The sequence below is a fragment of the Melanerpes formicivorus genome, unplaced genomic scaffold (genome assembly GCF_026170545.1).
Source record: "Melanerpes formicivorus ecotype bairdi unplaced genomic scaffold, bMelFor1.0.p_v2 SCAF_6, whole genome shotgun sequence".
NCBI classification, from domain to species: Eukaryota; Metazoa; Chordata; class Aves; order Piciformes; family Picidae; genus Melanerpes; species Melanerpes formicivorus.
The window spans coordinates 34,486,121-34,513,199 of NW_027142358.1; the positions used below are offsets into that span (position 1 = coordinate 34,486,121).

General features: G+C 50.1%; 1 protein-coding gene across 14 annotated transcripts in view; it reads left to right on the forward strand.

Annotated features, from left to right (window-relative positions):
* Positions 1-27,079, forward strand: part of TACC2 (transforming acidic coiled-coil containing protein 2) — a 161,123-nt gene that overhangs the window by 70,378 nt on the left and 63,666 nt on the right. For 12 of the 14 annotated variants that reach the window (XM_068140407.1, XM_068140404.1, XM_068140408.1 and 9 more), the window contains one exon: positions 6,052-6,183. The exons of the other annotated variants lie outside the window; for them this stretch is intronic. In XM_068140407.1, coding sequence (XP_067996508.1) covers positions 6,052-6,183 — 132 coding nt within the window. The remainder of the gene's footprint in view (positions 1-6,051; positions 6,184-27,079) is intronic. 14 annotated transcript variants of the gene reach the window in all.

Consider the following 27,079-nt stretch of genomic DNA (forward strand, 5'->3'; position numbering starts at 1 on the left):
AGCAACCACAGGACTTGGCTTTTGTTTCCATATCCTGACCTTGAGGAAGCTGCAAGGTTTTCTGCAAAGGTTCAGAGCTAAAAAGTTGCAAAGCAGGGATGTTCATCGTGGAAAAAAAGGTGGGGTTTGAGTTCCTGAACTGGAGGAAAGTGAGAGAATACAGAGAGAATACACTGTGGTCAGTGGCTGCAGGTGGTTCTGGGGGGGGTTGGTTATGTTTTCACAAAGCTGCACAGATCAACTCTTGCCACTTCTGTTTATTTCCCTTACTCCTTTATTTTGCACCCTGGTGCAGCTTTAGACATAAGAGCCTCACTGTTCTCCTTACACCTGTCTTTGTTGCTGTTGCTTGCCAGCTGCTCTGTGAGCCTTGCAGGGCTGTCTTCTGGTATCCCAGCAGTAGAAACCCAGTAGCTTCCCAGTGTGTCCACCTGCAGGTGCAGCTGGTTGGCAGAAGAAGGGTTAATAGCAGCACAGCTGGGCCACTGCTTTAGCTCCTGTCCGAAACAGGCCTGGTGCAACCTTCTTCCAGCAGCAGCAGCAGCAGGCACTTCTGACTGACTTGTGGTTCGGTCAGACCTAAACTGGTGGTAACATAATGCTGGCAGCAGTGGGAATTTGCTCCCAGTGAAGGTCAGTTCCAGCAGGATCCCTAACAGCAGGACTGGGACTGGGCTTTTCTTATCCAAGGGAAGCATTTCAGTGATGTTTCTTGTTCCACATCATCGCTTTGTCTCTCATCTTCTCTTCACCCTGGCGTGAAGCAGGTTCTTGCTTATCTAAGGAAGATGATCACGTTCATGCCACTGTCTTGGGGGCACTTCATGTGAAAAGACTGCACCATTGTTCGTCAGTGTGACTGCAAAAGTCATCCTCTCCAGCACAGTCATCACATGTGATGTCTCTGTGCGGGTACCTTCTGGTTATGCCTCTCCACTCTGCTTCTGAGGTGTCACCAGAGCTACTAGTCCTTCTGCAGTGATACTGTGACATTACACAATGCATTTCCTCCCTGTAGTTTTAGTTATTTGCTGGTGAGTGCCTTTTGATTCCATGCATTGGCTCCTCAGGGGTGTCACACAATGCAGATGGTGTGTGTGCACTTCCACAGGGGGAAATAATGGTGTGTGTAGGACTGGGGTCAGTTTGTGCTAAATGTCTTCCAGATGGCAGTGCATAATAAGAGATCAGGTTGTGCCTCCATCTGTCCAGTCCAGAAACTCTATCTTTGTTTTGCTTCTTGAGGATGGCTGTCTGCCTTGCTGCTCAGATAACATATTGATCAGGGAAATACATCATTTCATCTGCTCACTAAGCAGATTTCATTTGCTGTCTCTGCAGAGGAGTGCCCTGAAAAGAATTAGGTAAAAAGTTCACTGGCTGTTCTGCCAAGCAGTTTTGTTTAGCAGTGGAACTGATGGGCCAAGTTCTCTCTGGTCTGCCAATACATGTTGCAGGAGGAGAAATTTTGGCTCGACAGATCTCTCTGTGCTGCAGGTGCAGAGCTCTGCAGCAAGGACTTCTGTTTTATATAAGGAACGTTTGGGTTGGAAAGGCAGAGAAGGCAGACAAGTGTCACAGCTGTAGGAGATAACAGCTCAGCTTAAAGATGTTAAACATTTCTGAGCAGTGTTCCCTGCAACTTGCTGCCTGTCTGGTGGGCAAAAAAAACACTTGCAAGTGCCCAGGAAGAAATGGCACCTTGGAAGGCTCTTGCTGCATTCTTCAGGGTCAGGCCATAGGTGACAGGCAGGACAAGTCGATCTAGTCCCTTCCACATGCTAAGGAAAGCTTCTGCACTTGCATCTAACCTCCAGCTGAGACTGCAGAGCTGCAGCCCAGTGTCTAATCCAGACCAGAGAGAGCTGTCACAGCTCTGTCATGAATCCTGGGAAATGAGAGCTGTTCCAGACCTGGGCTGGCGTTGGAGAATGCTGTGCTCCCCTGGTTCAGCCTCTCCCCAGCTCCTCTTGTGCAGAGAGCACGTTAAGCTGTCCGGGGGGAATTGGTGGTAGGGGCTGTCAGATGCACTAAAAGCTTTGCTGCTTTATCTGCAGATGGACTTTTGCTGGTGGCACAGCTGAGTGCCTGGGGAGCTGCGAGGCTCTCAGGCTGTGCTCTCCTCAGCATTAGTGGCACAAGCAGGCAGGAGCAGCCAGGGTTACCTGTATACACCCACAGAAACTGAGATGGAGCTTGGAGAATGTTTCCTAATCAGCTTGGCTCCACAGGGTAAGAAGTGACCAGTGGAGGAGTTAATTTACTGCGCCCTGAGAAGACTTAACCCTTCTGGCTGTATCCTTGCTCCAACCATCAGAATATTACTAGCTGGAAAAGAATGCCAAATCATGTTTTAGTAAGAGCTGTGCAGGGGCAGTGGTTTGTTTTAATGTGGCTGCTTCATGCCTGAGCTGTGCAGGTACCAGGAGTTGATGCCAGGAGTTGGTATGTGTACTGGTGTTGATGCAGACTTCCTCTGGAGAGTTTAGAATCTGGATTCTGGGTAGGGGTGCTGTGCTGTGCTGCCCTGTCTCAGTTAGTCTGTACCATATCTAAGCTGCTGTGCTTCTGCCTTCTCTCAGGCTTGTGGTGCCACCAGTGTGCAGCACCCACCTGCATGTGATACCCACCTGGTGATGGACAGTAATCAGTAGCACTCCTGCTGCTGTTGCAATTCTACCTGCAAACCATACTGAATAGTGCCCAAATAATGGTGTGGCAATATGAGCCCCAGACCTGGTGTGATTCATCTTCAAACCTACTTCCCATGGCCTGGCTCAGTATTCCTTGGTATTTTGGAGCTCTTGTCAGAGTGACAGCAGCGGAGAAAAGGTGCAGAAGCAGCCTGCCCTGCAGTCCTGGGGCACATGGGTGGATACCTTCTGGTACCTCATCAGGTTCAACCAGGCCAAATGCAAGGTCCTGTGTGTGGGTCAGGGCAATCTCCAGTATCAATATAGACTGAGTGGAGAACAGCCTTCAGGAGAGGGACTTGGAGGGGGGTGTTGGTTGATGAGAAGCTAAGCATGACCTGACAGTGTCCCAGAAGACCAGACCTATCCTGTTCTGCATGAAAAGCGTTGTGGACATCAGGTCAAGGAAGGTGATTCTGCCTCTCTACTGCACTCTGGTGAAACCTCCCTTGGGGTACTGTGTCCAGCTCTGAGCCCACCAGCATAATAAAGACAAGGACCTGTGGGGCAGATCCAGAGGAGGGCCATGAAGATGCTTGGGGGGGTGGATCACCTATGATATGAGGACAGACTGAAAGACTTGGGGTTGCTCAGCCTGGGGAAGAGAATTCTCTGGAGACACCTCATAGCAGCCTTCCAGTACCTGAAGGGGGCTACAGGAAAGGTGAGGCTTGTACTGACAGGCAAGGGGTAATGGCTTCCAACTGAAGGAGAGCAGGTTTACACTAGATGTGAAGAAGCAGCTCTTTATCATGAGGGTGATGAGGCACTGGAAGAGGTTGCCCATGGATGCCCCAAGCTGGGAAGTGTTCAAGGCCAGGCAGGACAGGACTTTGAGCTGCTCTAGTGGGAGGTGTCCCTGCCATGCTCAGGGATTGGAACTAGATGAGCTTTAAGGTCCCTTCCAACCCAAACCATTCTGTGAATCCAGTGTTTGATGGTGTTCAGATGAAATGTGGACAGAGGAAGGGAAAGGATCTGTGGATCTTCCCCCACGCCGCCAGCTGCAGCTCACAGAAGTACAGCCTGTGCTTTGTGAAGGGCAGGGAGCAGAGCCCCTCCAAACGCCCTGTGCTTCGACAGCTTTGCTGGGCAGAGAGCTCTGTGAAGGACACCAGCCCAGGAATATCCTGAAAGCTGTTTGTGTTTTCCGAGGGCAGCTAAGGGCTGTGTCGGCTGTGGTGAGAGGGGAGCAGGTGGTGCCCGGGGCAATTCATGCCAGAGGGGTTTGCACAGTGGGTTGATGTCATTTGGTGTTGCTGCCTGGCTGGGCCCTCTGGTGAACTCTTTGGGGTTTGCAGGCTTTTGTTGCCCTCCCCAAGCAGATGTTCAGCATTTGCTTATTTTTAGCAGCTTGCCTTTTGCCTTTAAAATCTCACTTTCCCTAATCTCGGTGTGACCCTATATAGTCACGTCGCCTCCCGCGGGGTTCGATGCGCTTCCCATATTAGGAGAGGGACGTTTTTGGCAGGGGGGGAAGGCCTTTGCATGAAGAAGGATGCAGTTTGCTTTCCAGTTGCTGCTTGTTTATTCATTTATTTAACCTCATGTGACTGGGAATGTGGTGAGTGTCAGACTAGTTTGGAGTGACTGGGAGAGAGAAAGGATTGAAGCAAAGGGAAGGGAATTCCTTAGGAGAAGTAACAGTGCTCATCCCACGTGGCACAGAGCAGCTTCATGGAGCTGAGGTAATCAAGGTAAACCACTCAGAGCTTTCATGGACTCAGAAGCTAGTGGGTGAGCACCCTGGGGAATAGCTGCTCTCATCCTCCTGTGTTGTAACTGGAGTCAGGGATGTGGTTGATACCCTGCTGGTGTCTGTGTTTCTAAAGAAAGGAACAGTCTGCCCCTGAACTTCACCAGCCCTTACTCAGCAGCATCATTTGATCTACCTTCTGCAATTAGAATGTCATTACTAGGGGGAGGGGAGATGGTAGGGGAATGGCTAAGCTAGCTGTTTATGTTTGCTTCAGGAAATCTGACAGAAGCTCCTCAGCCAGGGTCTGGTTCCAGCAGCACTGCCTTAGGTGTGCCTGTGGCAGGAGCTGGCCTGAGGGCAGGCTGTTGTGTGTGTCCTGCTGGGGTGATGGAGCTGCCCTGGGAAGGACAGCATGGCCTGACAGGATCCCCCACTGCTGCTGAGACATGAAGGCATTGGCTGTTTAGTTTCCCTTCTGTCCTCAGCTCAGTGAGTGGCCAGGCACATGGTGGGGGGTGGTGGTAGTGTGGTTGCCAGCGTGCTTCAAGTGAGGGGCAGCAGAGCTGTGCTGCTGGGCTGATCTTTTGGATGTGTGGGTGGCTTACACTCCTCAAGAGCAAGAGAAGGCTCAGGAGAGAAGAGTTTTATTTGTGCTGCTGTCAAAAGCCTTTCTGTTCAGTTTGGGTTTTTTGCTTAAGGAAAAGTTGTTCAGGAGAAGTTGTTCAGGCTTTAGTGGTATCTGCTCTGGTCTGCCTTGAGGAGGGGGAACCACTGCTCCCTGTGTGTCCTGGCCTTGGGCAGGTGGCTTTTACCTCCTAGGCTCTGGGTGGTGTTTGTGTGCAAGAACCCCTTTCCTGCAGGGAGCAGGAGCAGACCTTCCTCCTCAGGGAGCCCCAAAGCACCTTCCCTTGCTAGGAAGAAACTCAATCTTTCTTTTACTAATTTAATGGCAGTTCATGTGATAGTCTGGACGAGCTGTCAGAGCTTTGCACTGTTAGTGCTTATGTGGTCATCTGAGAAATTAAGTAAGATAGGGTCAATAGGAAGGAGTAATTTGCAGGAGGTGGGAGGGAGATGGAGTTGGGATGAGGATGATGAGCTTTTTAAAGCCCCTTAGTTTTATGTCCAGCCAGAGTTCAGGAGCTCTCCTCTCACAGCCAGCTTGCCTGTCCTCTGCAGGGACGTGTGAGTGGCTCTCTTAAAGCTCTCAAGCTGTCTACAGCTATCTGAAGAGAGACTGTAGCCAGGTGGGGGTTGGTCTCTTCTCCCAGGCAACCAGCACCAGAACAAGAGGACACAGTCTCAGGCTGTGCCAGGGGAGGTTTAGGCTGGGTGTTAGGAAGAAGTTCTTCATAGAAAGAGAGATTGGCCATTGGGATGTGCTGCCCAGGGAGGTGGTGGAGTCACCATCCCTGGAGGTGTTTAGGAAGAGCCTGGATGGGGTGCTTGGTGCCATGGGTTAGTGGATTAGATAGTGTTGGGTTGGACTTGATGATCTCCAAGGTCTTTTCCAACCTGGTTAGTTCTGTTCTATACTGTTCTGTACTGTTCTATACTGTTCTGTACTGTTCTATACTGTTCTGTTCTATTCTAGATTTCACTGAAGCTTCTTGGGCACTTCTGAAACTTGTCAGCTTATTTCTGATAATTGTTTTGCAGCACCTCCAAGCCTGATAGCTGCACAGAAGTGGACAGCTGTGTTGCTCAGGATGTGCCTTTGGCTGCGGCCCCTGGGGAGGCTGTAGAGCTGCCCGCTCAAGAAACCGAGGGCTTCACAGGGGACAAAAGGAGGTATTGTGCAGTGTGATCTCGTATGTTATGATGAACCTCTAGGTCTGAACATGCTGTGGTGTGAGAGAGGCTGAAGAATGTAACATGTGTCTTGCCTGAGCTGTATGAAACCAGAGAGGAGACTACCAAGAGGTGTTCGTTCCGGTGTATTTTACTCCAGAAGCCCAGAAGAGGGAGCTTGGGCTCCACAGGCTCACAAGGAATCCATTCTGCTGGGGTTTGTAGTCCTTCTTCAGAAGTTCCAGTTAGTTTGTTCTGGTTGGGTTGTTTGCTTGATTTGTTTGGGGGTTCCTGTGGTTGGTTGGTTGGGTTTGGGGGTTATTTTTTGGTGTTTGTCTTTGTTTGGTTTGTGGGTTTGGTTGTTGGTGACACTGCAAGATCAGGTCATGGTATCACAGCTCACCCTCATCTTGTTCACACGGGTTCCACTGATTGCCCTTCAGATGCTGTGAGCATCTCCCCCACCCCACCCTGCTGATTTGCATTGGAGTTGGGCTGAAGGAAGAAGTTCAGCTTGGTTTTGCTCTTGCTGAAGAGGTGTTGTATTATCTTGATGTCAAAGTTAAATGTTCAGGTTTGCCTTGATTGGTGCCACAGGGTTTGATAGATGACCTGGGGCATTTTTGCTTGGTAACCCCCCCCAGACTGAGTCCTCCCATCTCAAGTGCAGATGAGATGAGCCAATTGCTTGGGCAGTCTTGACAGAGCTTCAGATGACGCCTGTCTGGTGAGCCATTAACCAGTGTGCTGCTGTGGTTGGACCATCAGGGCATGCCCTTGCTGTGACATCTATTAATGGAAAAGGTCACAGCACAGCTGAGGATATTAAATGGGCACTCCCAGGGGAATGGCTTCCTCCACCCCACAAATACAGATTGGTGGCTTGTGACAGCTATGCTACAAGACACCATGGGAAACAGTTATGCCACTAAAGCTCTGCAGAAATGTCAGAGGTGCTGCTGCCAGCAGGAGGATGCCCAGTCATGTACCCAGTAGACATGGTCTGCTGTGGAGCAGTGAATAAATAACCATCAGCAAATGCCATTCAGAAAACCACCCACACTGTAATGTCTAAGAAATGAATCAGGATGCACTGGGTGGGAAGGGATCTCCAGAGGTCATTTAGTCCAAACCCCCTGCAGTAAGCCCATTGGAATGGGCTGCCCATAGAGGTGGTGGAGTCACCATCACTGGAGGTGTTCAGGAGGAGACTTGATGGGGTGCTTGGTGCCATGGGTTAGTTGTTTGGGTGGGTTGGATTGGTTGATGGGTTGGACATGATGATCTTGAAGGTCTCTTCCAACCTGGTCTGGTCTGGTCTGGTCTGGTTTGATTCTATTCTATTCTATCCCCAACAAGATCAGGTTGCTCAGAGCCCCCCATCGAGCCTGACCTTGAATGTCTCCCGGGCCTGAGGCGTCCCCCACCTCCTTGGGCAGCCCGTTGCAGTGTTGCACCATCCTCATGGTAAAGAACTTCAAGTTCTGTTTATTTTGGTCAGAAAATGGTGTTCTCACCTTCAGTGTATGTGCTTGCTGTAACATGGGCCAAGCCTTCTGGACTGGGAGGTCCCTTCCAACCCAGACCCTCCTGTGATTCTGTGTGAAGCTCCTCCCCGACGCTGTACTGGCCGCACACTTTATAGCCCCTGCGTAGCTGGTGGGGAACACAAGTCCTCAAGGCTCTGCTCTGCACCAGTGTGGAAGTTCTGCAGTCTGGAGGGAATTTTCTGAAGGAGTGGTAGATGCTGTGGTGATTCTCTAAACACAGAGAGAAATGGTCAGGGGAGGTTGTAAGTCAGACTCTACTCACCTCAAGATGTTGACTCTTCCAGAGAGCCATCCAAAATGGCTTTAACCTTATGGATACCCTGGACTCAATTTCACATCCTGGGAGTGCCTTAACGCAGTCACAGATGGCTGGGGTTTACAGACACAAACTGAAACCACCTAAACACATGGTGGTCGTTGGGGTTTGTTTGTTTGTTCTGCTTTTCTCTGGAATTCAGCATCAAAGAGAGGGGAAACAATTTCAGGACTCTGCAGGCAAGCAGAGCTGCTTTGCTTATGTACTGAGGTTGGCTTGTGCCTCAAGGTTCTGTTTGCTTGTGGTAATGATGTAGTGTTTAATAATGTAAATGTCTGTGTGTGCATAAGAAACTCCTAGAGGAGGTAAGCAGTGGTGTAATGGAGTGATATTAGTGAAGCTGCTCAATGCAGACTCAAAATCAGGCCGAGGCTGCCAGTTACCAGAAGGTACCCTGGCAAGCATCCTGGGGGTGCCTCTTCCTCTAAAGCTGGACTTGGGTGGTGCTTCTTGTTGTAACAAACACAGACTTTCACTGACCTTAATGGAAATGAAGATGCTTGTAGAGGTGAGAATTAGAGGTGCCTATGGGACTGAAGATAATTCTTGCCTCCTCTTGGAAAGCAAATCTCTTACTGCCCAAATAGCTCTTTGCTGTTAGAGTCAGCCCCCTGTGTGGATACTTCTTGGACTGTCGTGCATTTTTCTGTGGTTCTAGTGTGTCAAGTGAAGTCAGCCAAGGGAATAGCAGCAAGCAAATGGGGTTGGGTTTCACTCTGTCACATTTATGGCAACTGCCTGGACGGCAAGTAAAGGCTATGCCAGTGCAGGATGGATCCTTGAGGCATTGTAGGCTCCTCTGTGATGCTGATGGCCACGTTGTGAACTGTCACAGACACTTCATAATTAGGCAGAAGTGCTGAAATGCTGCCTGTGAGTGAAACTTGTCTTTTGTGGAATCCCTGTGGATAGAACTGGGGAGGCTCTGAAGAGCTGATTGTATTGCTAGGCAGAGCGCTGGGTCCAGCCCCTTCTGTGGAGCAGAAAGCAAACACTGTGTGTGAGGATGTCCTCTCCTGCAGCACCACTACCTGCTTTGAAAGCCACAGCTGTGGTGTTCAGCGTGGCTGATGTGATTGGAGGGGTCCTCCTTGGTTCCAGATGCAGGGTCCCTTTTCTTTCAAGAGCTCAAGCAGACTGGAGTTGGATGATTTTGAGAGGGTCCAGGTGGATAGGGAACTCTTACTGATTTCTGACACGAAATGCACATCTCTCTTCTACCTAATCTTCCTGAAATGAGCCTGGATCCAGCTGGGAGCAGAGCAACAGATCTTCCTGTCTGAAGGCAGAAACTCAGAAGTGTCTTTCCAGGAAGCTCCACTTTCTGCATTTCAGGTTGCTTCCCTGGGAGGAAGCAGCACTGAGCTACTGGTGTCACACAGACAACTGGGCAAGGCTTAGGACTTGTGGCTTTCATCTGCTTGGCTGGGTGTGGAAAGTAGGTTTTCTCTTTTGGCACACCTTTGGAGAGGCTTGGTGTAAAACTGAACAAAAATCAATGTACTGCCTTCATTTATGACCAGTGCTGATAAATCCCTGACTGAATGGCTTTGAGCAATGCAATCCAAGCCAAGAAGGGTTTAAATGGGGTTCAAAAGCACAAGGCCCTTCTCCTTGAGTGAATTTAACCCTTTGGAAAGGGATGTGTCATCACAGTAAACATTCAAGTGCACTAAGCAAGGAAGAGAGGAGAAATACAAGAGAGGGATTTGAATGTCATCTCAAGGCCTCTTTGTTTCCAAAGCATGGGCATTTGAGGTGTGTGTATGGAGTGGTTTTAGTTTGTTCTCTTCTGAGGGGGACAGTTTGGGGGTTTTGAAGTGTGTTTGGTGAGCTGGATGGTACTTAGGTGTGTCTGCACTGTCTGGTGCACAATTTAAGTCATGCTCTTTTATAACAGCAGCAGAACGAAAAGTGAAGTTGTTTAGAGCTTGGAAACTAAAAGCCAGGTTTTCTTCTGGAGGCTTTGTGACTGGTATCCCAAAAAGCATTCACCATCATCTGAAGCACAACAGTACAACCAGATACCTCCCATACAATCATCTGGTCTGGAGCAAGTGGAAAGGAACCAGCCATGGTTCTGCTCTTCCTTCGTTTCCTCCCCTCCAGGCTTCTAAAAGAGATCGTGTCTCCTGAGTGATGTGTTCAGAACTGCTCAGCCCCAGGCACGGAGATGCTTTGTGTTGCTTAGGGTAAATCTCTTCAGCCTATTACTGAGTGGTAGCATCAAATCCTGGGACATCTGCTGTGTTTCAAGCCACAATTGCAGTGGACTAAGTGCATTTTCATGTAGCTGATGGAGGGACTGGCAGGGACTGGATCCTGCCGGTTCCTCTGCGCGGACTCAGTCCTGTGTGCGCTGAGCTGAGGGTGGCTGAGGACGCCCACGTTGTGTGCTGGCAGAGGACAGCTTCCCTAAACCAGCAGGAGCTCAACAAAGAGCTTTCAGTGATGGCTTTTTGGAAGGCAGAGCATTGGTGGATGCTGGACAGCAGCGGGGAAATGTCGCCGCTTCTCGCACCGGAGCTGCGCTGCGCTCCGGGCTCTCTGGGGAGCAGCCTGCCCGCACGTTTGTGCTCCAAGAGAGCAGTTATTTGTGTGTGTTGTACAGCTGCTCTCTCTCTCTGTGGCAGTGGACAGAAGGGTGCTGGTAGCCCTCTGTTTGCTTGTTGTGACTGTGTTTTACAGGTTCCCTCAGGCGCTATATGGTAATTTCCTCGCCGCTAGAGCAGCTTCGGCGCCATGCAAATGAATTTGTCGTTGTGCTAATTAATCCATCCACGAGGAATCTCTCAACAGCATTCAGCATCCTGCAGCAACCCCATGAAACTGGCAGTACAGAAGGCAGAGACTATACACCTGGCTCGGGTGGCTGTTCCCTGGCCCTGTGGCACATGTGGTGACGGCTCTGAGGGTGCCAGAGGAGTTTGGCAGTGCTGGAAGGGCAGAGGGCTTGCATGGGATCACCTCTTGTCCTTGAGCATATAAGGTGGGTTAATACTGTTGAGTCAGGTGTGGTTTGCATTTCCAATAACCAGTGTTGTCTGTGCTTTTGGACCACTCTACCCTAATCATAGAATTGTCAGGGATGGAAGGGACCTCAAGGATCAGCCAGTTCCAAGCCCCCTGCCATGGGCAGGGACACCTCCCACTAGGGCAGGTTGTTCAGAGCCACATCCAGCCTGGCTGCAAACACTTCCAGGGTTGGAACCAGCTGGAATCAGCTCACATCCTGCTCCTGCTGGCATGATACCACTGCCCCACTGCAATGTCACTATTGATTCACATACAAAAGGTGACAATCAAGTCATAGAATTGTCAGGGCTGGAAGGGACCTCAAGGATCATCCAGGTCCAACCCCCTGCCATGGGCAGGGACACCTCACACCACAGCAGGCTGCTCATGGCCACATCCAGCCTGGCCTTCAAAACCTCCAGGCATGAGGCTTCCACCACCTCCCTGGGCAGCCTGTGCCAGTCTCTCACCACCCTCATAGGGAAGAGCTTCTTCCTAGTATCAAATCTGAATCTGCCCACTTCTAGTTTTGTTCCATTCCCCCAAGTCCTATCACTCCCTGACACCCTCAGAAGTCCCTCCCCAGCTTTCTTGGAGCCCCCTGCAGATGCTGGAATGCTAAACCTTTTGCAAACAAAGGCAAAACAAACAAACCAACAACCTGAAAAGACTCCAAATGTCCTTTAACTCTTTGGAAATGAGCTTGAAGCTGTAAGCTAACTTCTTTATGAAGTTACCCAGCCATCATCTGGCCACCCACCCTTGTCAGTCACAGTAAAGACCCACAGCAGGCAGGAATACCAGGTTTCTTGTCTGATTTCTTAATCCTGCAGTTTCATAACCTAATTATTCATGTAGGCCCTGAGGCCAAGAGACCTTTGCATGCTGCCTCCTGAAATCTCCTGCAACAAGGTGCCCCCAGAGAGTGTTATTTGTGCTGATCTTAGCTAAGGGCAAGTGCATGAAAAGCCTTTAAAAATGTCAGTTCCCCCCTACCCCCAGCACTGTGCAGCCCCTTTCCTAACAAGCCTGGCTCCAGCTGTCTCAGGAATCTGCATCCCAGGATGTTTGGAGGCTAGGAAAGGAGCATGGAAGCCAGGAGAGAGAGCATGGTCAGCCATGGCTGCTCTGTAACTGGTGCATGGAAATGTCACCAGAGCTTTGGACATGTAGCTCAAGGAGTGGCCTGCAGAGGCATATTCAGCAGTCAGACAGACTCCCTCCTTTGGTGTGGTTGTGCTTGTGGTCTGAAAGCTGGGCCCAAAGTTTGGAAAGCAGGGGTTGAAAGCTTGTTTGGGATGCAGAGAATTCAAGACTGCTTTGAAGAGAGACTTAGAGTCCTGGGGCTGCTTAGTGTGGAGGAGAGAAGGCTGAGAGGGGATCTGATCCATGTCTGAGGGGTAGGTGTCAAGTGGAGGGGGCCAAGCTCTTTTTCTTGGTGCACAGTAATAAGATAAGGAACAAGAGGTACAAGCCTGAACGTAGAAGATTTCAGCTCAACATGAGTAGAAAGTTCTTTACAGTGAGGGTGACAGAGCCCTGGAGCAGGCTGCCCAGAGAGGTTGTGGAGTCTCCTCCTCTGGACACATTCCAGCCCCACCTGGAGGCATTCCTGTGTGGACTAACCTAAGTGCTCCTGTTCTGGCAGGATGATCTCTGGAGGTCCCTTCTAACCTCTGAGGTACTGTGATACAGCAGGAGCATGGTGGAGTCTGAAATAGGAGTGTGCCTCAGCAGGAGGGGAAGGCGAGGGGGCAAAGGACAGGCCAGAGGCTGCATGAAATGATGCAGGACAAAGAGCTTCCTGCAGAGGTGTAACTGACCTGGAGCCTTAACTTGTGTCTCCTCTGCAGACCTGTGTGGCAGACAGACCTCCCCCTTCCTTCGGCAAAGCCTCTGCACAGCCACCACAGAGACTTCCACACTGGAGGCTGTGCTCAGCTCCCAGAAACCTAATCTCCTTGTTTGTGTGGCTTCTTAATTTCATAAAGCCCTTCTGTCCATGGAATCCTCTTCTGTGTTCAGTTCTCACGTTGCTGAGGGTAATTCACTGCTGACCACTGAAAGACTGTAGGCCCCCTGGCACCCTGAATAGCACCGTGCAGGGGCCCCTTTTGTTATCCTTGCAGTGGCTTTCCCATGATGGAAAGTTCAATAAGTAAGCAGGCATCTCTTGGTTATTCATAACTCCTAATGCCATTAAACTCACTTGCAATTTAGATGAAGCAGTGACCCTAGCAACCGAGCCGTGGCCTGTGGGGGTGGGGAGCACAGTCACTTCCTTACTTCGTTTTCGTTCTTGTTTTGGAAACCCCTTCCAGTGTTTATTTCCCCGCCTCTGCACTGCCCACCCTGCTTGCACCGTCACTGGGGACTCAGTTTTGCTTTGATTTGGCAGATGGAAGCGCTCTTCTCAGTGTGCTCAGGGACTTTCTGTTTCCTGATGTGTGTAGCAGTGCAGGTAGAGCACTTGCAGCACATTCGTCTGTGCGGAGCAGACAACGTGCTTAGCAAACTACTCGATCTAGAAGGTAAATCCATGAAGCTTTACACCTAGTGTCTCCTCCTCTTGTGTTTTGTGTTATTGTATGCCATGGTAACAGAGATAGGGCTGTGCTCTGCCAGGGGATGCACACAGTGAATTGCTTGTATTTCTCTTGAAGAGAGCTACCCCACTGCTCTGACACTCTCCAATCATTGCCCTGCTCACAGCTCATTTGCACTCTGGCATGAATCAATGCCTCACTCTGAGCACATTAAAAAACCCCCAAAACAAAACCAGAACAAGACAAAACCCCAACAACAAACCAGCTACAGAAGAGCCCCAGACCAGTGAGGCTGTGTTTTGAATCTGAAGGTCTCTCATTCTGCCTGTAGGGCTGAGTTTCTGATTCATCTGGACTGGAGTGGGATTAAATCAGGGATGGCTGGGTCTTTGGTGGATGGTGATGATGAATGTGCCTTTAAATGGTTGATTATAGACTCTAATAATATCTTCATTATCCTGTGGGCATGACCTGCACTAGATGCCTGTTTGTGCTGCAGCACAGGTGTTAGGATTTATGGTAACACTACCCTTTTTTACCAGCAAACCCAAATGAGATAACTTTGTTGCATATTTCAGGTAACTTCATACTCTTGATTTGTAGAATGAGGTTGTCCTAAGGGAGAGAAATAAATCAGTCTGATTTTTTTCACTGGAGTCTGCCTCATACTCTGCAAAGAGACTAGGAGAGAAATCCAGCTTGGTTTGGGGCTGGTGTGGGTGAGGGTGGTGAGACACTGGAACAGGTGGTCCAGGGAAGCTGTGGATGCCCCCTCCTTGGGGCTGTTCACAGCCAGGTTGGATGAGGGCCTTGAACACCCTGATCTAGTGGGAGGTGTCCCTGCCTATGGCAGGGGGGTGCAACTGGATGATCTTTAGGTTCCCTTCCAACCCAAGCTCTCTATGATTCTGTGCTTCTTCCACTGCTCTTACTACCTGAGAGCAGCAAGTGGTCATTCCTCTCTTTGACAGTTTGCATAGTTCTCCAAGAGGTTATTTCTTGGGAAAGGAACAAAGGGTTTACATTTTAGCTGATGGCCTTTGCACGTGCACCACTGTGGCTGTTGCCTAAGTTAAAAACAAACTACAAGAGGAGAGTTTCATTCTGGGTATGAGGAAGCTATGTTTGCACTGAGGGTGCTGAGACACTGGTACAGGTTGCCCAGAGATGCCCCACACCTGGGAACAGTCCAGGCCAGGTTGGACAGGGTTCTGGGCAACCTGAGCCAGTTAAAGATGTCCCTGCTCACTGCAGGGGTGTTGGGCTAGAGGAGCTTTAAGGGTGCCTTCCAACCCAAACCATCCTGTGATTCTGTGAGAACTGGAACTGGACCTGTGGAGACAAAGAGATTGAAGGGATTGGAGTTGCTTGCTGTGCTTAGGTGTGACTCTCTGAAGCATCTGATGACAGTACCAGTGTTAAGTATTGCCACTGCCCATGTCCCACAGCAGTACAGGCAGTGAGCTGGATCACGGAATGACCTGGTGGGAAAACCAAATACCAGAGCAGTGTGGTCTCACAAAGATTATTCCTGCTGGCACATCACTGGATAGAAGGTTAGAGCTGACCAGGCAAAGTGAGGAACCAAGGTGAAGGACAGCAAATGCCTTGTGGTGTTCAGCTGGTAGTGTCAGCAGCTTATTGCTTGAGGAGGCCTTTTCAGTGGCTTAAGGCACATGAAAATTGTAAAGTATACCCTCTCTTGGTCACTTCAGAGAAGGGAGGTAAGACTAAGGAGCACAATACCTATCTGCATGAGAGAGAAGGATTTGAAGAAGAGACAGCACTACAAAGAAATCCCAAGTGTCCCAGGGCTGGCAAACTGCACAGTGAGTAAATCAGCACAGGAGGCTGAGGAACGTGCCTGGAGCCCTGCATTTTTGAGCAGCCTGTAATGGAGAATGCTTGGATTCTTTACAAGCTGTAAAAATGCTTACTGTATCACCTTTAGGAAGATGAACTCCAATCCTTGAGTGCCAGAAAACAGTCTGCTTGACCTTCTCTGTCACACAGGGATCAAGACTGCTCCTGGGAGACCCGTATTTCTGGGAAGGGGTTAGCTGCTGGAGCCTGTGCTTGGACAGCCATCAGCAAAGGCCAAGGAGGGCTGGTGCTCCTGGAAGGCTTTTCGACTACAGGAGTCTTGGGTGTCCTAAAAGGGCTGTCACCAGTGCACTTCAAAGGATGTCAGAGCTGTTATGTGCTAATGGCTTCTCCGAAGCACAGCCGGCCTCCCGGAGGCACTGGTGTGCCTCACAGCCTTGTCTGCACTGAACAGCCTTTGGTTTTTAAGCAAGTCCTGGAGGAAAGATGTTGCTGTTTCTTAGCAGTCTGATGTTGTGGATGCTCTAGCCATGAGCCCTTTGATACCAGGCAGCCTAAAAACAAGGGAGTCCTTGGGGTGAAAGATTCTTCCTCGGCTGCAATTAAGATTCAAAGGCAGTAGCATCTGAATTATTAAACCCCAAGTATCAGGAGGGGGGTGGGGATTATGTTTAAACAACAAAATCTATCCTCTGGTTTAACACTTCCTCATCTTTTGTTGTTTGGTTGATTTCTGTAGACAGGACTGTGCCTCAGAGCCTTGGCAGCAGCCTTCAGGGACCAGGGAACCCCCTTTTGGTTTTGGGGATGTTGTCTCTGCACTTTGCTCTCTGTGGTGCTCATTGCTGCCCAGCACCTCAATAATGCATTGCAGCTAGGGGGTGAAGCTCACTATTGCCCCAGTCCTTCCCAAGGGGGATAGATAGATGTGTGAGGGAAGGTTTTCTTTCAGTGGGCTCTCTGATGTTTCCTTGTGTGTACGTGTGGTGATGTTTCTAGCTAACGCTCGTGCCCAGCACCATGGCCAATGAAGCCAGGAGCAAGGAAACAGGACATAAATTTCAGTGTGTCACAAACCTTATCACAGGCCTGCTGTTCAGCACTGCCTTTGTTTGATGGAAGGCAAAAGTTTCCAATGGAGTGCAAGTGACCCCTGTCTGGGTTTATATATAAACATGAACTGCAGTAAGACCAAATATTTAGGAGCCCATCCAGCGTTTCAAACAACTAACCAGCAGGTCTCAACAAAACATGAGTGTAGGCTAAGATATGGCTTCTGCTTAAAGGGAGGAAACAGGCAGGAGGAGGCAATGACAATGCTCAGTGAATGCTCAAATGGTCTTTTTCAGCAGTGGGATCACAATGAGTTGTTGTGTGGCTGTTCATCCCGAGGCTGAAGTGCCTGGGGCTCCCATAGATCCCTTGAGCCCACAGGGGGGTTCTCTTAACTCTGGTTTGCTTCTGGAGCTACAGCTGTGTGTTTCTCAGGCTCCAGAGAAGTTCTCACTAAATGTGCTTGCAGCATCAGCACAGCTCTTGTAAAAGCTTCTTGGGTGCTTCTTGGCAGCCCCAGAGGATGGTTTGGGGCCAGGCAGGAGAGGGAGAGCTCTACTCTCATCCGAGGTATTTCTAACCCATCGGGGTGGGCTGCAGGGAAACCTTTCACTGCTGCTGCTCACACCACGTCAATATTCAGTCTCCAAGTCTGTCAGACTCTGTGCTTCTGCTCCACAGAGCAACCCAAGGCCTGGAGCAGCTTTGCCAGCTCACTGCTGCAGTTGCAGGATGCTGAAGTCCATGTTCTCTCTTAGAAGCAGCGTGAGTGATGTGATCCTTGATGCATCTAGAGCAGCTTAAAGAATTCCTGGGCTTAGGTGAATGTAACAGCAAGCAAAATAACAGTTCCTCTCCACACTAGGGCTGGTCCACAGGCAGTCTGCAGATTTGTATGGCCAGATCCAGAAGCAAATCTGTAGTCTGGCTTCTTGCACAGTTAGACTCACATCCCTTAGTCAACAAATGCTTTCAAGTGTAAGGCTCAGTTGCAGCACATCTTTTGGAAGACCATCAGAGGCTGGAGTTGTACAAATCATTGAATGGGTTCCCTCCCTGTGAGGTGACTGTACTCATGAGTAGGAGTTTGCATGTAGAGGTTGATTTGGCTTTGTTTGCCTCATTCTAGCTCCTTTCATTTGGGTTTGTTGATGCAGCTCTTGGTCAGAGCCACCACTGCTCTGAAGCATATCATCATAGAACCACAGGATGGGCTGGGTTGGAAGGGACCTCCAAAGGTCATCCAGCCCAACCCCCTCTGTAGCCAGCAGGGACATCCTCAACTAGATCAGGCTGCCCAGAGCCCTGAGGAGCCTCTTGGATATCTCCAGGGAAGGAGCATCAGCCACCTCCCTGGGCAACCTGTTCCAGGCTTCCACCACCCTCATGGTGCAGAACTTGTTCCTCACATCCAATCTAAATCTGCCCTTCTCCAGCTTAAAGCCATTGTCCCTCACCCTATCACTGCAGGCCTTTGTAAGCAGTTCCTCTCCAGCCTTCTTGTAGCCCCCTTCAGGTACTGGCAGGCTGCTAGGAGGTCTCCTTGGAGCCTTCTCTTCTCCAGGCTGAACACCCCCAGCTCCCTCAGCCTGTCCTCACACAGAGCTGCTCCAACCCTCTGATGATTCTCTTGGCCTCCTCTGGACTCACTCCATCAGGTCCTTGTCCTTCCTGTGTTGAGGGCTCCATGTAACTTTGTGCTGGTGCCTTTGGGTGTAGTGAGCTGAGCTCCTTCATTTTTCATCTGAAACATTTTCCCAAGGCTCCAAGCAGCTCTCTTCTGGCCAGTCAGATAAGTATTGACCCTAACCTGGCAGGACTGCATCCATCAAGGTCTCACTAGTGTTGCAGGCCATATTCTTCTTTTCCCAGTGCTCCAGTTCACATGGCTGCAGTTGAGCTGTTTGGGTGTTTATTTGTCAAAGGGAGGAGTTAAATCCTGTCCCATTTACAAGCAGGAGCAGCACAGAGGTGGCAAGCTCTCCTTGTGCTGAACCTCTGAGCTGTGTACATGAACTGGAGTGGAAGGGAGGTGAGAAGGTGGCCAGGGGAAGCTTAGGCTGGATGTTAGGAAGAAGTTATTCAATGAATGAGTGATTGGCCATGGGAATGTGCTGCCCAGGGAGGTGGTGGAGTCACCATCACTGGAGGTGTTCAGGAAGAGCCTGGATGAGGCACTTGGTGCCATGGTTTAGTTGATCAGGTGGTGCTGGGGAGAGGTTGGACTTGATGGTCTCGACGGTCTGTTCAACCTGGTCTGGTCTGTTCTATTCTGTTTCTTGTCTGGGACACTGTCATGAGAGAGCAGAGCTCCCTGTTAATACAGACAGTGCCAAGGAACCAGGGGCACAGCTGGGCTTGAAAGGCTGAAGCCCTTGGTCCTGCTGAAACTGCCAGTGCACATTAGCCAAGATCTGCTGTTCCTAGTGAAACTCAAATGTCTGCTGCCTGACAGTGCTGGGGAATGGGATAAAAACTTTCCCCACTATCCAGCTCCTGAAAGGACCATGCTGCCTCAGAAGAGGAGGCAGTCCAAGTCTGCTTTCTCTTGGGCCTTTATTTAACAGATGCAGAGGTGAAACCTGAGAGAGCCGAGATGTGCTCTTTAAGTGTGTTTACGCTGGTGAGGCAGACACCACAACATTTCTGCTCTCTCCCTGGCAGGACAAAGGGTGCCTGTGCTATCCCTGTTGGCTTCCAGGTACCTGCCAGGGCTTTGCTTTTTCAATATATAGTTTCCTTCCTAGGAAACAATTTTCTTTCTCCTCAGTGCCTGCCTTTTCTCTGTAACAAATGAAATTAAGCAGAGAGCCCTTAGGATGTTCAGAAGGCTCTTCCTCTGCAGTGGAGCAGAGCTGCCACATGTAAAAGTGAAGCTGGGCTGTAACCTCAGCCTAAAGGGGTCTCTGAACACAGCCATGTCCTTTTAGCCTGTTGGCTGGTACCAATCATTGCCCATATTAGATGGAAGTACTGGAGTTATTAACCATTTCATGTCTGCTGCTGGAGCCTCCATGGGGCTTTTCTTACACTTTCCTCAAATTCTCTTTTACCTGGGGATGCTCCAGTTGTTTAGTTGGCTTTGCATTCAAATCTTGCAGAGCTGTGTTTGTGTTTGGCTCTGCTGGTTTGCTGTCATTAACACAGTCGTCTGGCTCCTGGCATTTCATGCTTGTCCTGCTAAATTTCTGATGAGGTAAGTGTTGCTGTAAAGGGACTGGATGCATTAGCAGCCTGGAGTCTCTAGCAGAGAAGAGATGCAAGCCTGTCACAGAATCACAAGAGGTCAGGGGGTGGAAGGGACCCAAAGTCCCCCCAAAGTGCGAGTCCGCCCCCCTGCCAGAGCAGGACCATTCAATCTAGCTCAGGTCACACAGGAACACATCCAGATGGGCCTTGAAAGTCTCCAGAGAAGGAGACTCCCCAACCCCTCTGGGCAGCCTGTTCCACTGCTCTGTGACCCTTACAATAAGGAAGTTCCCCCTTGTGTTGAGGTGGAACCTCCTGTGCTGCAGTCTGCATCCATTGCTCCTTGTCCTATCCCAGGGAGCAAGAGAGCAGAGCCTGTCCCCTCCCTCCTGACCCCCAGCCCTCAGATATTGATAAACATTGATTAAATCCCCTCTCAGTCTTCTCTTCTCCAGACTAAAAAGCCCCAGGTCCCTCAGCCTCTCATCACAGGGCAGTGCTCCAGTCCCCTAATCAGCCTCATAGCTCTCTGCTGAACCCTCTCCAGCAGATCCCTGTCCCTCCTGAACTGGGGAGCCCAAACCTGAATGCAGTACTGCAGATGAGGTCTCACCAGTGCAGAGTAGAAGGGGAGGAGAACCTCCCTGGATGTGCTGGACACACTGTCCAGTGGCCCTGTCCTGTGGTTTCAGCTCTGAGAGTTGTAGAGTTGTGATGGTGCCTGGGATGAGTCTGGTTCTTCATCTCTTGTCCAGTGATGGCTGAAGTGGCCGTTTGGGTAGGTCATGCTGCCCAGATAGCAAGATCCTTCCCCTGGGACCTGCCAAATACAGAAAGTGTGATGAGTTGCCACCACTTTGACAAGGGCACATCAGGGCTGGGCTCTGCTGCAGAGCTTGGGGGTTGTCCTAGGCTCAGACACCCAGCTGGGTGCCAGAAGTGGTGAAGCTCAGTCCCTGAGTGAGGCAGTGCTGCTGCACCTCTGGGTGACTTGAGGCCAGTGTTGAGCGAGGAGAGACTAGAAATGAGGCTGTGACTTTTGCCACAAACAAGACAACACCGCAACTGTGACTTAGCTTGTGGCTAAGCAGAGTGCTGGCTCAGCAGCCTCTCCCCTCAGCTGAAACAAGGGAAACAAAGGTAAAACAAAAAAGGGGGAGTGGGTAAAAACAAAAAGGCACTTTTGTCTGGGTGCTGTTCATAGAATGGAGTTTAATTTGAGGCAGTCTCTGGAAGTGTGCTTTGTGTTCACCAAGCAGTTTTGTTCCTACCTATCCCAAGGACAATTTATTGTGGGTGCCCCCAGAGAGCCAGCACCTTGCACAGGTACACAGCAGCCCTGCTTTCTGTACAGTAAGCTAATCCTAATGGGTTTCACCTTTGAGAGGAGGGGAGAGGAGAGGGGAGGGAGAGGGAGAGAAGAGGAGAGGGAGAGGAGAGGAACCAAAGCAGAAGCTGTTTAAGGTGTGAGCCTGGAGAGGCCTCCACTGGAATGTGCAAGTTGTGCTTGGAAGCTGGTTATGTTTTAATATTTCTCTTAAATGTATCAGATGCTTTTGACCTCAGCCGTGTTGGGTATCCAGAGCTGTTACATAGCTTGAAGCCATTTGTCTCCCTGGAGTTTAATTCCTGGTACAGACAGCAGTGCAGCCGGTAGGCTTTATTCTTGCTCCTTTGGTGATGTGAAACACAACTTGCCCGTGGAGCACCTGGCATGTGCTAAAGGTGGTGATGTGGAGAGCGATGCTGCCCAGCGCCTCCAGCTGCTTCTGCAGGTGACTTCCCGGTGCGCGGTGCTGGGAAGGGAGCGGTGTGTTTGCAGGCAATGCTGCTTGCTTGGGCTTAAAGCTCCTCGGCACTCCTCACAGCAGCCTTAACCGCTGCACGTCCCCACGGCTCTGCACCCCGCCGGGCAGCCGGGGGTCTGTGTCTGTGCGGGCAGAAGCAAAACGGTTAAGTGCTGTGATGCGTTGGGTAGAGCTGTGCCGAGCAGGGTCTGCCTGCTCCCACATTGGCTTGTTTACCTTGGCTGCTCACGATATTCTCCCTACGTTCCTCATGGAAGAGTCCATTATTTTTGTTGCAAGAGGGATGAGCTCATTTGTATAAATGAACTGGGGGAAAAAAGAAGCGGCCAAAGCAGCCGTTCTGCTCACGAACCCTGCCTGCAATCATCCCGACAGGCACAACGTGCCTCTTCCTAGAGGGAAATGTATGCAGGGCATCCAGTGCTCACGTGGATTTGCATTTCAAATCAGCTGAGTCAACACAATATATAATGGTCCTGCCTGGAGGTCCTTAGGGAGCCACAGTAGCTGACAATGTGTGCTTAAAGGGAGGGTCTGCTTTTCTTCTTCCTTCCCCCCCCCCCCCCTTTTTTTTTCTCTTTTCTTTCCCCCCCCTCCCCCCTTGAAGCCAGCCTCAATAGCCAATAGTCCTGTGGTAGAGGCGCCTGCACCGTCGCTGCCTGGACCGCTGATGTTCAGCAGATGATTAGCCTGACACACCGGCTGGGATTTGATTTGATTTTATAAACAGTGTTCATCTGGACAGGGGGGAAAAAATTAACTGGCAAGAGTTCAGAGAAGAGAAGCTGCTGCTGCTGCTGAAGTGTTTCTGCTTGTGCTGCCACTGATGCAAGCAGCTGTTCCCATCTGCAGTGCAGCATCGCAGCCTCTGCACCGGCAGAGCTCGGAGGGCTGCTCGCTGGTGGAATCTGGGAGGAAGCTGGCCCTGCTCGCACCTAGCCTGCAGCCGAGGGCACGCTGAGGATGGGAGGGTCGCAGTCGCTGCAGCAGGCGCAGACAGGTAGCCTGCACCGGGAGCCGTCAGAGGCCATGTAAGTGGATTCCCTTTGCTCTCCCCTTCTCTGCGTGCCGCTGGGCCCTGCAGCCTGGCTGCGCTTCACCTGGGCGCTGCGTGAAGGAGCTGACTTTGTGTCTCAGGCCTTTGTTTCGTGCTAATTGCGTCCGGGGTTGGCCGAATATCCTGAGTTCTGCTGTGGAAGGCTTCCCCCGTAGGCGGGCAGGCAGGCAGGCAGGCACCTCGCTCGGGCTGACCAGCCCCATTCGTTTGTCTGGAGCAGGAGCTGCGTGGAGCGATAGCTGTGTGCCATATGTTTTGTCTTTTTATGTTGTGGATGCATAATCAATCAAGCACCATGACCGTTTTCCAGCAAACAAAAAACCACCCCCTTCCCACCTCCCCTCCCCCCCCTCCCAAACCCACCACCTCTGTGTGCTCCATTCGAGATGCACAGCCTGAGGCTCCATTTCACTCTTGGGGGGTGTTTTTTTCCCCAGAGCTTCTTTTTGCCTTTCTCTAGGCAGATAACCGTTTTTTCAGGTCACATCACCCTCGTCAGCATCATCTCCATCATGGTGTTACATCTTCTGATGAATCCTAAGCAAGGTGTGCTTAGATCTCTTCTCCCTGAAGGCCAACTCTGAGAGATTCGCTGAGGGGAGGGAGGGAGGGAGGAAGAGGCAGACAGTTAGTGCTGGCTGAGAACAAGTGGTCACTCCTCTCAGGTGGTTGAATCGTGTACAGAGGGGCACAAATGTGTGTGCATGCAGAAACAGCAGAGTCATTTCCCATTTGTGACTGGGATTTTGCCATCTCTGGGTTGAGCATTCATCAGTTCACTCAGCCAGCAGTTCCTTCTCCCCCATCCTCCCCCCCAAGCGGCTAGGCTGGCATGCTGGAGTGTGGACCTTCCCCCTGGATGGCTTTTGGAAGAATTGCCTTGTCTCCTGCTGTCATTTCACTTGCATAAACCACATTTATCTACAAAGTTCATTTCTGATGCTGGGTTTTGGTGAGTTTGGGCTATTTATCCCGCAGGGCTGATCGATAAACCGGCCTCATCGGTCTCTCTCAGATTGGGTTTTAATGTAATGTCTGCTTATTAAGGTAGATCTGATTATTATAGTTGAGACATCCTTTATGTGTCTGAGATAAGTGCTTCACAATCACTGGGGAATGAGAGGGCAGTAACTGATAGTTTCACCTCTAGAACAGGCCTTAGCAGTAGGTATATGTAGGTATATGGTCCCTGCTGTCACATCCCAGTGTATCAGCAGATAGCTTTGCTTGGTACTGTCTTGTTCTGTTTGTAAGTCACAGGCCTAACAGCATTTCTGCAGCCTTTGTTCCTTTGGTGTGCAGCTTCACCAGTTGAGACTCTCTTTCTGTGTAGGTCTATCTGGCATGGCAGCAGCATTGCTATACACAGCATCCATTCTGCCAGCACTGTGGGAGAGACCGGTGCCTCATCCTCTTTAAAGTGCTCTGAATTACATTTTCAGCTGGACAAACTCCTGTTGGTTTTTAACAGTGAGCCAAGGACCAGGCAATGACAGAGGTGGACCTAAAGCAGGGATCAGTGGTTTTTTTACCTACAGTGTTCACAGCCCCTTAAGAGCACATTTTATTGAAGAACCTATTGAGCAAGGTGTCTGTGTGTGTATGGATCTGGGGGGCACGTGAGCAAATGATGTGATGATCTCTTTCAGTGACTCCCTTCATGTGTATACACATACTCATCACCTGCAGTTCATCATTCCTGTGGGGATCTGTTAGGGCCTGACATAATGCACAGATACACATTTGGCACAGGCACCATTCAGTAGCTGCTGATGTCCTTGGGCAGAGTTTGTGAAAGGCATTACTAACCTTCTGCTCTTGTGTTGCTAAGAGAGTGTGCCATTTTCTCCACTCCAGCTGAATACTCCTTAAAATGAGGTAAGGCTGGAGGTGTTTCTTTATCCTTGAGGAAGTACTGAGCCTGTTACCTGAACACAAGAGCAGCCTTACAGGATGTCCTGGCAGTCAGCTCTGCTCTGAGATTTTGACTTTAATCGCTGTAGCTTTTACCAAGGCTTTCAAAATGAGGTTGCATTTAACTGACATTGCACAGAGGCAAATTTCTTAATGGCAGTGATAGTTCAGAGGCAACAACATCTGGCCTCGTCCCAGGCAAGTTGGGTAACTGCCCATGCAGTTACAGCATCCCCGAAGTCATCATTTTAGCCATCAGCAGAGGCCAAGTGGCTAATGGAGACAGCTTCTGAACAAAGGGAAAGCAGGGCTGTGTTTGGCTTCCCCGAGCTCATTAGATTAGAGGGGTGTTAATCAAAAATCATTACTGGAGTAGATTTACATTAGCATCAAAAAAGTACAGAGACAAATTCCTTAAGCAGCTGCTGGTTTAGGAGGGCCTCCAAGGTGTCCTATGGTGGACTTCCACACTCAGCAAGCACCAGGGAAAGGCACAGAAAGAAATGGATGATGGGATCAATGCTGAAAAGGGGTCGAGGTCGAGACTTTAGAGTGTATCCACAATCAGATAATGCTCTTTTTACATGTGGGTGCCAAACCCCCAATCTGAATGTAAATTTATTTCAGCCAGGATAAAAGTATTTGTGATCAAATCAGTACTGCTGCCGACAGCCTGGGGCACTCTGTTGTTCGGTGGGGATTGTTGGTGCCCTAGTCACCAGCAGCAGACAATTGTCCTTTTATTTAAAGCAGCAGAAGGAAAAAAGGTCAGTTTTGAATGATGAAAAAGGAAAAGCCCAGGGGAAGCCCATGACAATAAAAGTTAAGTGCAGATAAAAGTGGTGTGTTTCAGACCTCCCCATCGACATGATAAGCTCTGTCATGTGCTGCGCACATTGCAGCAGGCACCCTGGTGGTCACAGACTGAGCTAAATCAAAGGCACGTTGCAACCAGATAATAGGAATGGACTTGGTTGAAATAAGAGCAAATGCCAGTAGGATGGTGTGCAGGAATTTGTCCAGGTGTGTGGACAGACAGCTCCTGCATCTGTGATGGTCTCATGCTATCCTTGAGGGCACCGGTGGTGCTACACCAAGACACCAGTTTCGTCCTCACGAGGATGTGGTCAGAATTCAGCTCACCAAGTGCTATAGTCAGTGGTTTTCTTTTTAGTAGCAATGTGTTTCTGTCTCCTGGGAAGGCCTCTGAAGTGTTGGAAAGCTGGGAGTGCTGGTAGGTTTGCCATGTTGGTAGGTTCTTAACTGCTGGTAGCTCTTAGGCAGCTGTCATTTCTGAATTGTGTTTTTTCTCGGATGGAAAGGGTTCCTTTCTCCTCAGCAAGAACCACACCTTCCCTTCGTGGAGCATTATGGTTGCTGTCCTTGCAGCAGCTGGGCAGGATTTACCTTCACTGCCCATTTCTTGATCAGCCAAAGGGCTGCTGCTGATGTGTTATTTCCTCCCATCAGGAGCTCCTCATGCTGCGTCTCAAACATTTTCATCCCTTGCCAATCCAAGGGGAAAATGACTGCAGGCTGAGCCAGCTCCCACTGAAGCTGGTGGTGAAATGCCCACTGACTTCAGTGGGAGCTGGCTCGTGCTCCAGGAAAGAAATGGCACGTTACTGATGGTTGGTAGCAGGCCAAGATGTTGGTGCCCTTGTGGATTGTTTTGCAGTATCTCCTCTGCTGCACGGCCTTCTTTTTCTCTGTTGGTTGATGGAAAGACTCAGAACAATTCAGAGTGGATTGCCTCAGCCTTGTGCATAAGGGCTGTGAGCAGCTGTGCTGTGTGTGTGCATGTGTGTACATAAATATGCATATATGTTTATACACATCTCTGCAAGTTTTCTGTAGAGACATAGCAAAACCAATAACCACTGGAAAGGTGCTTCAGAGTTTGAGAAAGAATCAGCCTGGGAAGAGATTTGCAGAGTTTTCTGTGCTGATGCATAGGAAAATCTTCTGAAAGTGGACATGGAAGAGTGAGATACTGGGTCCTGGGAGGAGGGGAGGCTGCTGTTACTGAATGGGCTTTTAGTCTGTGTAAATCCCTCCAGAGATAGCTCTGCCTGCTCTTGTGGCCTTCCAGTATCTGAAGGGGGCTGCAAGAAGGCTGGGGAGGGACTGCTCAGGAACTCAGGCAGTGATAGGACTAGGGGGAATGGAATGAAGCTGGAGGTGGGGAGATTCAGGCTGGAGGGGAGGAGGAAGTTCTTCCCCATGAGAGTGGTGAAGCCCTGGAATGGGTTGTCCAGGGAGGTGGTTGGGGCCCCGTCCCTGGAGGTGTTTAAGCCCAGGCTGGATGAGGCTCTGGCCAGGCTGATCTAGTGTGGGGTGTCCCTGTCCATGGCAGGGGGGTTGGAACTAGATGATCCTTGTGGTCCCTTCCAGCCTTGACTGATTCTATGATAAATTTGTTTTCTTCTTCCCCTTCTTGACAGTCACCATTCAGCATCCCCATCAGTAAGTAAAGCACACTCTGTCTACCACATTTGTCTGCAAAACAGAGTGAGGGGCTGGAAGAGGCCTGCTTATTTTACTTAAGAGAAGATGGACCAGAAGTAAGAAGCTAATTTTCTGTCAAGCTCCCTGGTCTTTTATTCCACCCTCTCAAATATTTG